The 11,395-nt window shown below is 34.1% G+C and overlaps 1 protein-coding gene and 1 pseudogene across 1 annotated transcript; both read right to left on the reverse strand.

Moving 5' to 3' along the window:
• Positions 1-498: 498 nt before the first annotated feature.
• On the reverse strand, positions 499-2,312 carry LOC120206957 (annotated as a pseudogene).
• A 3,672-nt stretch (positions 2,313-5,984) lies between these two features.
• Positions 5,985-10,592, reverse strand: LOC120206958 (TMV resistance protein N-like). The gene is made up of 6 exons (XM_039206507.1): positions 10,031-10,592; positions 8,835-9,933; positions 8,406-8,488; positions 7,783-8,053; positions 6,718-7,659; positions 5,985-6,628 (listed from the first exon to the last, which is right to left on the reverse strand). The coding sequence occupies exons 1-6, from the start codon at positions 10,516-10,518 to the stop codon at positions 6,311-6,313; spliced, it is 3,201 nt and encodes a 1,066-aa protein (XP_039062438.1). The 5' UTR covers positions 10,519-10,592; the 3' UTR covers positions 5,985-6,310.
• Between the last annotated feature and the right edge of the window lie 803 nt (positions 10,593-11,395).

Genomic DNA, 11,395 nt, shown 5'->3' on the forward strand with positions numbered 1-11,395 from the left:
TATTTTTCCGCTTTTATTTAGTATTCTCACTAATCTGGTTATAGGGAAATTACTTGTTTACTCGTTTATTTCCCAACAGAGGAGACCTTTATTCCAGTTCAAAAACTTCGTTTTCTTTCTCTGCCGAAATACGCAATGCATACAGATGGTGCATCTGCTTTATAGCACAACACGAAGCTTCCCCGCAATCTGATTTTAGTTTAGTGATTTCCAATTTCCTCAGCCGCTGTAACCTTCTCAATTCTGTACCAAAATATTCACCATTTTGCGATGGGAAGTCCACATAACAAAGCTTTTCTAATGACTCTAAGCTCCCAATAACTCTTCCATTGATCATTACGACTTGGTCGGTGTTGATATTGTAATGACTATCATGATCAACTGAGCAAGCTCCAAAATATTGCAATTTACATCTCATCTGGGATCTCAACCACGAAAGAACCTTTCAAATCCAAAGTCAACAGGTTATGCATTTTCCTATGGACTTGGGAAGCAGCTTTATTTTTGATATCTTAAGCTTAGATATCTCAAATGCCACAAATTCCCTATCTCCTCGGGGAGGTACTCGATTGGGGTGTTTTCAAAATCTATTTCTCTCAAAAGTTTGAAGTTTAAGGACAGTCTCTCAAACAGAAGATCATGCAACTCTTGTAACTTGAAAAATAATAGAATGAGTTTGAAAGTCACCATTTCTCCTTGACAAATCACATGCTCAGTTACTGTCGATCCAGAGAAGTCGAGCAGCAGCGTTGGAACTTGGTTGTGAGGATTGAATCAAGTTTAGTTCTTCTAATTTGGAGAGAAGAACTTCGTGGATCAAATCATTGGCTCGACATGATTTAGCTTTTCCAGTGGAGTCGCTCCATTCAACTTGAAATAGGCTTCTGTTATTAGCCTAGTTAAGTATGCGTTCGCAGTTTCTTCCAATGTCATTTCTTGATTCTCCTTTACAAGACCCTCTGCAATCCACAATCGAATCAGTTTATTGACTAAATGTGATGACTATGCGGGAACACACCCCATAAAAAAACAAGATTTCAGGTAATGAGGCAAATCATGATAGCTGATGGATAGTATTGTTTTGACATGTGCATGATGTGGATTGCTCTTCAGTTGTTTACTGAGGTCATCGCGCAACCTTGTCCACTCAAAGACATCCTTGCCCTTGGTTGAAAGAAGCCCTCCTATGGAGACGACTGCGAGCGGCAATCCATCACACTTTCTAGCAATGTCGAAAGATAAAGTCTTAAATTATTGGGACATTCCTTCTGTTGATCGAACCTGAAGGCTTTTCTGCATAGAAACTCTTAGCCCATTTCTAGAGATAAACGTTGCAAATTATGAACATGAACAAGGCAAGATTGCTTGCAAAATTCAGCAACACTGAGGCTTCTTGTGGTGATTATAATTCTACTGCCATTGTTATTTTCTGGCAAAGCAGATTGAATAACATGCCAAAAGTCATCATCCCAGACGTCATCAAAATACTATGACATACCTCTTGTATTGCAAATATTCTCTGGATTTGCTGATCAGTTCCTCGACGTCTGTTACATAGTTAATTCCAATGGGAGGGAGATCATTCTTTGCTTCATGGAATTGTCTGATCATCGTCCGAGGCAGCTCCGCCATGATGTTTGATTGTGACACTGTGATCCAAGCATGACAATCAAAACGTTCTTTAACGTCATCATAAATCTTCTTAGCAAGAGTAGTCTTTCCGAGACCTCCCATACCCACAAGTGAAATCACTGTGCGCATGGATCCCCCTCATTCAATCTTCCGACCAGCTCGTCTCTAGAAGCTTCAATTCCGACAAGCGCGTCATTATCGACAAAATGGAGGCCAGCTCGAGGGTCGACATGTCCTCTGCTTGATCCCCCGTGGTCACTGACATGGATGTCGAGCCTTCTTCTCTTTTCTCCAATTTCATGAATTGATCGTTTGAGGTCTTGAATCTTTGACATCATCTCACGCTCTTTCTTCAAACTCCTGATGCGGCCAGCTATCTTTTTCAGAAAAGACTTGAAACCGTGTTGATCGTTGTGTTTTGCGGCACAGAGCATGTATTCATCGATGACATCCTCTATGCCATAAGCTGCTTCCCTTACATGCTTCACCCATGTCTTTACACCTTCATTGCTTTCTTCTGTGGCAGCCCTAGCATCTGCATCTCTTAGGAAAGAGGCGATGAACTCTAGCTCAAGCTTTATGTCTGCAACTTCCGTATGAAATTCTCTCAGCAGCTGGGCCTCTTCTTCGAGAAATTCAATCAACCTCTCAAGCACTAAGTCACAGCTACCTCCGCCCATTTCCACTAGAAATCGATGGCACACAGAAAATAGACGAAGTCCAATCATTTGCAGTAGGTTAAATTCATAAATGATTTATAATAATAAAAGTCTAATCTGTATCCATATGATTTCAGAATTAAAAATGAATGGATTAAAGTAAAGAAATTTTTTAATATTTTCCCCCTTTGGTGACTCTATTTGCAAGATCTTCCCACGTTAAAGAACAAGACAGCTGCAACAAATTATTGTTTTTTAAAAACAACCCATGTTAGGACTGTTATCATAGATCCATAATTTCATAGTCATAAATTAATTAATCAATGTTTATCTTTTCAAAGTAGTGATCTTAAGATATTACCATGAATAAATTAAATTAATTAACATTAACCATTGAATGAAGTGAAGATGACATTAGTTTAATGTAAAGCTTGTCATGGTAAGGAAGAAAAGGGTGTCTCAATATGAGGTTCAAATCAAAGAAATATAGATGGCTTGATACCCAAGAAGAAACTAGGAACAATCCAAATATATGAGCATCAATAAATAGAAAAAAAAAAGATCAAATTTCCAAAAGCAAAGGTTTCTAAGCAATCTCTGTATAATTATTAATACCTTTGGAAGAAGGCACTGAAGTTGGGTATTGGAAATGAAGGTGTTTTCCCAGAAGAATCAAGAAGTTGAGACTTCAACTACTTACTTTGCTTGGTTTAGTGTTGATGCCTCGAGACTGTAAACTCTACTAACTATATGACTCTAATTTAATTATAAGGTTAAACTATACCATTTCACACTGAACTTTACCCTCTTTTTTATTTCACTCATTATACTTTTAATTTTTTCAATTTACTTATTAAATTTTTGAATTGCTCACTCTAAATTATTTTATTATTATTTTGATATGATGTGACATTTTTTTATTATTATTTAATATAAAAATAATTTAAAATATAAAATAAAAAACATATTATGGATGTCCACTATTCGTTGACGTTGGACGCCACCGTCGACGGTTGTAGATGGTGACCATTCGATCCTAGATTTCATCAGTTGCTTTATTTTAACCCCCTTGAGTCCGAATTCTAATTTCATTTTGTCGGATCATGCTCCGAATATGATCAAAAGTGAGAAAATCAAAACGTTGGTCGTCGTCAACCGCCTTAGATGGTGGTCTTTCGGTCTCAAATTTCATGGGTCGCTTTGCCTTGACCCCTGAGTTCGAATGCAACCTACATTATGTCGGAACATGCTTCAGTCGAGATTCACAGGTTTGGGACATTTTCTAGTTAAACACCATTATATTCTGACTCAACATGTCAAAGGGAGTTTCTCTATACAATTTGAGATTAGAACGATTACCGATTTCATAGACTGACGGTGGTTGATGGTGACCAAAACAGGAGAGTAATACAAAAGTTACTTAGTAATTTTTAGAAATTGAAAATACAATGAGTGAAATATGAGAGAGAGTAAAGGTAATTGAGGAATGATGTAGTTTACCCTAATTATAAATGGAGTAATAATAATAAGGGAAATTTCATTTGGATAAACTATGCGTTAGTACCTAAACTATCAATTTTGGGTCGTTTTAGTACCTAAACTTTCATTTTTTTTTCAAAACCATACAAAACATTAGTTTTTGTTTCATTTATTACCCCCAACCGTTAAAAATTAACGATGGACTGACGTGGCAGAACTCCGGTAGACGGATGACCAATCTGAACGATGGACCATGAGAGAATTTCCTGGTTAATCAAAAGTCAAAATCACAATTAGGGGGTCGAAAAGGTGCGGGCTAGAAAGTTTGGGCTTTATAGCCGACAGATGCGACGATCGACTGTAGACGCAACGGCCAGTGAGCCAGTCCGATAAGTTTTTAACAACGTATACTAAAATAGAATAAAAACTAAACGTTAGGTATGTTTTGAAAAACTAAAAGTTTAGATACTAAAACAGACCAAAACTAATAGTTTAAGTACTAAATGCGAAGTTTATCCATTTCATTTTAACTCTTAAACGTGTTTTAATATGGGTAAAATACATTGTTCCTCACTAACTATATTCTCTCTCCATTTTACTCACCGTACTTTCAATTTCTCTAATTTACTCATTAAACTTTCAAATGCTCCTATTTTAATCGCTCTGAATTATTTTATTATTATTGTATGATGTGACATTTTTATTACTATTTAATTTAAAATAATTTAAATATAAAATGAAAAACATAAGGTGGCTAGACACCACCGCCAGCCACTGTCGACCGCTGTAGATGGTAGTCCTCGGTCTCAAATTTCATGGGTCTTGTTCGTTTCAACCCCCTGAGTTTGAATTTGGTAGTTGTTTCACCAGAAAATTTCCAAAAACTCATGAATCTCGACTGAAACGTTTCGACTCCTCACTTTCGATCTCTATTCGTGGACTCTAGAGCATGTTATGGCAAATGGGGGCGAATTCAGAATCAAGGTGTCAAGACGAACAAGACTCATGAAAAATGACACCGAACGACCACCATCTATAACAGTCGATGGTGGCATCTAACACCTTCTATTTTTTATTTTTTATTTCAATTATTTAAATTAAATAATAATAAAAAATTCCATGTCATATAGAAATAATAATAAATAATTCAAAGTGATCAAACTGGAGCAATTTGAAAGTTTCAGTGAGTAAATTAAAAAATTGAAAGTACATTGAGTAAAATAGGAGAGAAAGTATAGTAAGTGATGGAATGGTATAATTTACCCTTTTTATATTAATATCTAAAATATATTCTGTTTATTTGTTAAATTAGAGGTATATTGTATTAGAAGAAAAAAAAAATAGAGAGTCAAAATACATGTAATATTATTTAGTGATTTGATAATTTCGTGTAGGTAAGATGAATTGAAAAAAATTATTATATAAAGTTTATACAAGTTTAAAAGAAAAAATTAGTATTTTATATTTTTAAATTAAATCTAATATTTTCCATTATTATAAGTATATAAAATATAAATATATTTAAAAAATATAAAATTTTAAACTCATTTCATTTTAAATCCTATATTAGTATTGTTTAATATATATATATATATATATATATATATATATATATATATATTCAACCATAATTATCTATTATACTACTGTCAATAATTTCTAAAGTGGTTAAAAGTTATCAATTGGTATTTACTGTCAATATTTAAGTTATCAATAATTTCTCTTCTCCTTCTCTCTAATTAGAAATTGTTTTTTTTAAATATTACATTTGCCAAAGTAGTTTTGGTATTCTAAAATTCTCTAATATTTTTTGTTATCCTCCCGATTTCAAGGTTTCGTCTTGACTAATCCGGAATGACCCACATCACACACCTAACTTTGGTAAATGATGGGCTAAAGAAGCTTTTTTTTTCCTTCTCCTTTTTCCTCTTCTTTATTGACATATTATGTTTATATGGTGAATAATGATTTAAATAGTATGTTTATTCCAAATTAGGTTTCGTTTAATAGAATATGTAAGTGTTAAAGACTAAAATTGTTATTACATTATGTCATATTACTATTTTTAGTTAGTCAACAGCCAAGTTTTTATAAAAATATATATATATATCAAAATACAGTAGTTGGACGATCAAAACAAAAATAGAAAAATAGATGAGGTACCAAATAGACAACTTACGCAGAGAATTAGTAATACGAGAGTGGTGATTAGAAAGTCAGCATAATCAACAAACGTTTCTTCCCATGTACCTAATGGTTCTCAACATGTCTCTCTCTGTGTCCATCAACAGTGGAGTCTTCATTCAATTTTTTCCCTACTTTGATTCATGTGTTGCTCTGTTGTAAGTTGGACATCTTCCAAATCTTTCTCATACACTATCCCAACCCCACATTTCTTCACCCCAACACCTTTGCCACGAGCTTCATATTCGAATGACAATTCAAGTTCATCGCATTCCTGATTTGAGCAATCCGGTGTTGATGTATTCTCGGTTTCACTTTCACCACATTCATTCTCTAAGTAATATGGATATAACACATCACGCGGCAAATAACCAAAAAAAGGTGGTCATTTTTATGGGCTGATTATATCTTTTCCCTAAAGGAACGTAAAACCTATCAAGACCTCGAGGTTCTCCACAACGGATAACACCTTTACAGTTGATAAACTCATCCCCCGAAGAATCACCACCGGCAAAAATGCAGCAGAAAGCAACTCCCATCCATTGACTATCATTCCGAATACTGAGAGGCAGTGGCATCTTGATTGAAGTGTCGACTCTTTGATGGCTGAACCATTCCGGGATTTCGCTTCCAGGTATAATAACATCTAACCTTCTTCCTGAATTTGCAAATGCCTGCAAAATAATACACCTTTCGCTGGTAACTAAAAACATAAATTCTCAAGTACGAGATTTTGTTAAGCAAAAAAGAGAGATTGAACAACCTTGAGATGTTTTTTCAGCAATGTTAATGCATTGATGTTCTCAGCCAATCTGTGGCAGTTGGTACCCATAATCTGCCAAAAATAACTTGAATTGCATAATTTTGATGGAATAGCAATTAGTTCCAGAGAAGCACAATCATCTATGCTCACATTTGCTGTACTTGTTGGAAGCTCAGGCAATGATTTCAGCCGCCGACAATTCATCAATTCAAGACTTTCAAGCTTGGAAAGTCGAGTAAGAGAATCAGGTAGGCTGACGAAATTGTTACTGCTGAGATTGAGGTCTACCAAAGAGGATAGACAAGAAATATCAGTAGGAATATCTCCTTCACAAAGATTGCAGCCAGTTAGTTTCAGCTCTTTCAATGAACTCAAACCCAACAACGAAGGCAACATCAGAGCCATTGAATTTGTCTTTCCTCTTTGGAATTTTTTGAAGAGAGAAGGCAAATTTTGTTGAAACTTAGATGAAGATCCCTTGCGGCCGTTGAAAGACAAAACTTTAAGATTTTTAAGTCGAAAAATGCAGGACGGTGGTTTTGTTATGGCCGTTTCACTCAAGTCGAGCTCTTCCAAAAACTCTGCTAGCTGCAAACTCTCTGGCAAAAATCCAACTCTATAACATCCGGAAAGATCAAGAGTTTTTAGACAATCCATTTTACAATCAATCTCTGGAAACCAAAGAAGATTTGAACAACCCGAAAGAACGAATGTTTGAAGAGATTCCATTCCAATTTTGGTTGGAAGATTCCTAAGACTTTTGCAGCCTCTCAAATTCAAATTTTGAAGCCTCTTAAGCTCTGCTATGGATGGATGAACATCAACTATTTTTTTACAACCTTCCAGGATCAAAACTTCAAGAGCTGGGGCCATTGTAAAGTCCGGAGTCTTGATCAGGTTCAGGGACCCTCTGAGGTTTAACACTTTCAGCTTGTACAAGGGCTGTTGAAAACAATAATAAATTAGAGAGAAAAGAGAAAACATAAGAAAGCTCATTCTTGTTATTTTTGTCTCTATCATAATCAAATTTTAATCATTCATCTTAAAAATAGAATTAATTCTTACTCTGGCTCCCTCCCATAGTTGTTTAAAGTGATTGTATTGTAACAGAAGTGCAACAAGGTTGCCCGGTTGAAAGCCTGAGGGCAGAGATCTTAAAGGACATCCTTCCCAATCTAAAAGCCGTAGCTCATTAGAAAGATATTTGAGACCATCACAATTTGAGGGGCAAAGAACTTTGAGCAATCTCAATTTTTTCATCTTTGAGAATGCATCGACACTCAAATTGAGTGTCTTGTTCGATTCCCTGATAACCATGAGAAAAACAAAAAATGAGCTTCAAACTATGCAAAAACAAATCCAATACCTAAAAGCTATGTTGCTCCATTACTGTGTGTTTCAATCATCCGTGTTTGATACTTGTATCTGACGCATATTCGAATAAGAGTATTGTAATATGATATTTTAAGAACTCTTCGAATCCATGGAAAAACATTAAAACCAATGCACATGTAAACCACATATCTATATCTAACTCTTAAATCTGAGTTCAAATTACCTAAGCTAACAAACTGGAACTATTTTGCGCCCTAACACACATTGTTACTAGACCAAATGATGACAGATTAGTAAAACTCAAATCAGTTGGATTTATTTTTAAAAGCTTTTGACGATATGTTATACACTACACTGAAACATACATTGATAAACGCGTACAAATATTTTCCTTCCTTTGATTGTCGATGATCATGGCTTCAATCACTTCCGTGGCCTACAAGAAATCATGAACAGAGTATAAGAAGACAGAATGAATGGTTTAAACTGCATGATAAAATTTTTGACAATTTACACCTATGTTTAACATTACGATAATATTTTGATCGGAATATAGTAAATAAATCACTTTAAACAAATTATAACATTTTTCAATGAGAGTGATTTACTGAAATTATATACTTTTTCAAATCCTTATTAACATTTATAATCAACTAAAAATATTTTAAATGGCATAGTTTTGCAATATAATGAATAAATATATTCCTCCTACTCGATCGAATATTCAAAATATTATGTATATTTTTGTACATAGGAAGACTTAGTTTTATTGAATGACTTACAGTTTTTTTTGTTAGAACATGTTGGATGTCCCTTTCATCCCACAATCTGCAACGCTTTCCAGGTTCATCAATAGATTTTTCCCAAACAATTTTTCTTCCCATTTCTTGTAGCAAGTCATGCATCCACAATCTGTTCTCTCGGTTAACTGCCACTAGGGATTTCTTAACGAGAACATCGATTCCAATCTCTGGGAAAAACTCACAACCGTCCAACACTTTGGTTACAAAATCTTTCTCCTCCCTATTGAAGAAGCATGCGATATCAAGAAATATATTCTTTTCCCTTTCTTCCAATCCATCAAAACTGATTTGAAGTCTATCAAGAATTTCTTTGTTGGAGTCTCGTTTAAGTCTTTCAATTGCACTTCTCCATTGAGTTGCATCTCTACCACACAAAAAAGAACCCAAAACTTCAAGAGCTAAGGGAAGACCACCAGCGTAACTTATAACATGTTCAGAAAGCTCAATGAAAACATCTTCCAACGCTGTCTCACTATCGAAAGCTTTCAAATTAAAAAGTCGAAGTGCATCATTGGGACTCAATGTTGTAGGCTTATACACATAGTCGGCTCGATAAGATCGGAGCAGATGTTCATCTCTTGTTGTTACAATGATCCTACTGCCTGAACCGAACCAATCACGCCTTCCAACCAAGTGTTCTAAGTGTTTTCTGTTATCAACATCATCGATAACAACAAGAACCTTTTTGTGAGATAACCTATGACTGATGATTGCATTTCCTTCATCAACATCGAATATATTGAATCCTCCTTCAGACAAGGTTTGAGAAAGAAGTTGTTTCTGTAAAGAAACAAGTCCCAATTTGTTTGAAACTTCTCGAACATCAACAAGAAAGCTTTTGCCTTCAAAATGAGATGACATTTGGTCGTAAACAACTCTTGCAAGAGTGGTTTTACCGATGCCACCCATTCCACATATTCCTATAATACGGACATCATCTTCTCCAACATCGATTTTTGAATACAACTCCTCCAAACGGGAACTAATTCCGACCAACTTATCATGAACAACAGGATACGTTTGACATAATTTTGCTGAGACTTTTTTAACAATATCTCCAATGAATTCAGATTCATGCCTACAATAGAAATTAAATTTAGTTTTTTTTATTCATTTGAGAAATGAACAGATATGACCATGAAATAAATTATCTAAGAGAGAAAAGAATGAATTACTTGTTATTCAAATGCCATCCCTTGATGTTAGAAACCTCAGTCAAAGCATTTCGCCATCTTTGGATCTTGTGTTGATCTTCCTTGTATGTCTCTTCGTGTTTGGCAAATGCTTCTCCAACTTTATCCTTTTGTTTCCTTAAATCAGACGGATCCACATCATAGAATATTGGAAATATTTTATGACCTTTTTCCAATTTTTTTTTAGCAATCTCAGCAAGCTCCTCCAAACACCAACTTGAAAAGGCATAGGTTTTGGAGAAAACGATTACCGAGCACCATGATTGTTGAATGGCTTTAAAGAGTTCTGGGGCAATCTCTTCGCCGGCCTCCAGCTTCGGGTCATCCCTGAAAGTGACGATTCCACTGCGTTGAAGAGCATCATAGAGATGATCTGTAAAATTTCTGCGGGTATCTTCACCTCTAAAACTCAAGAAAACATCATATTTGTGACTGGAAATAGACGAGGAAGATGAAGGCAACGACAACATGACGAATTATAGGAGGAAGAAAAGGGTGTCTCAATCTGATGTTCAAATCAAAGAAATATAGATGGCTTGATACCCAGGAAAAAACTAGTAACAGTCCAAATATATGAGCATCAATAAATAGAAAAAAGAGATCAAATTTCCAAGAAGTTGTTTCCCCGGAAGAATCCAAGAAGCATCCAAGAAGCTGAGACTACAACTGCTTGCTTTGCTTTCTTATGTTCACTGTTGACTAGCCTCGAGTCGAGTGTAAAGCCCACATGGTGGACTCTACATTATAAATTAAAATATAATTGTTTTTAACTTTTACACCATTTTTTTTATTTTTCCATTAATATTTAAAAGAAATTGAATCTAATGATAAAAAAACATTATTTTTTCTAAATTCTAAATTTAAATAGTTTCATATATAAAACGTATATATTTATTGTCAATAATTAAAAAATTTGAATAAATATTATTTTAAAATATTTTATGATATTTAAATTTTTTTATGATATTCAAATTTTTTTTAACACATTAATACTTTAACCTATCTTCATATTAATACATAAATTAATCTATTTTTTCAATATTGACATTTCTTTTATAACGGTTTTATTTTTACAAAGATACTCAATTAAACAATTTGTTTATTTTTTCACATTTTTATGTACTTAATTTATAATCACAATTATCTAATAATACATCGATTTATAATTTTTCTCGATTGAGCGTATTCTATTAACACTAACTGCAATCAAACTCTTAAATAATACTAAGTATATATAAGAATAATATTTAACGTATAATATAAATATAGTGAAAAAAATAAAACAAATGAATAAATGAATATATTAGAATTAATAGAATGTTCATCTCCAAAAAAAAATCTATTAAT

Source organism: Hibiscus syriacus, unplaced genomic scaffold (genome assembly GCF_006381635.1).
Source record: "Hibiscus syriacus cultivar Baekdansim isolate YM2019G1 unplaced genomic scaffold, ASM638163v2 tig00014213_pilon, whole genome shotgun sequence".
NCBI lineage: Eukaryota > Viridiplantae > Streptophyta > Magnoliopsida > Malvales > Malvaceae > Hibiscus > Hibiscus syriacus.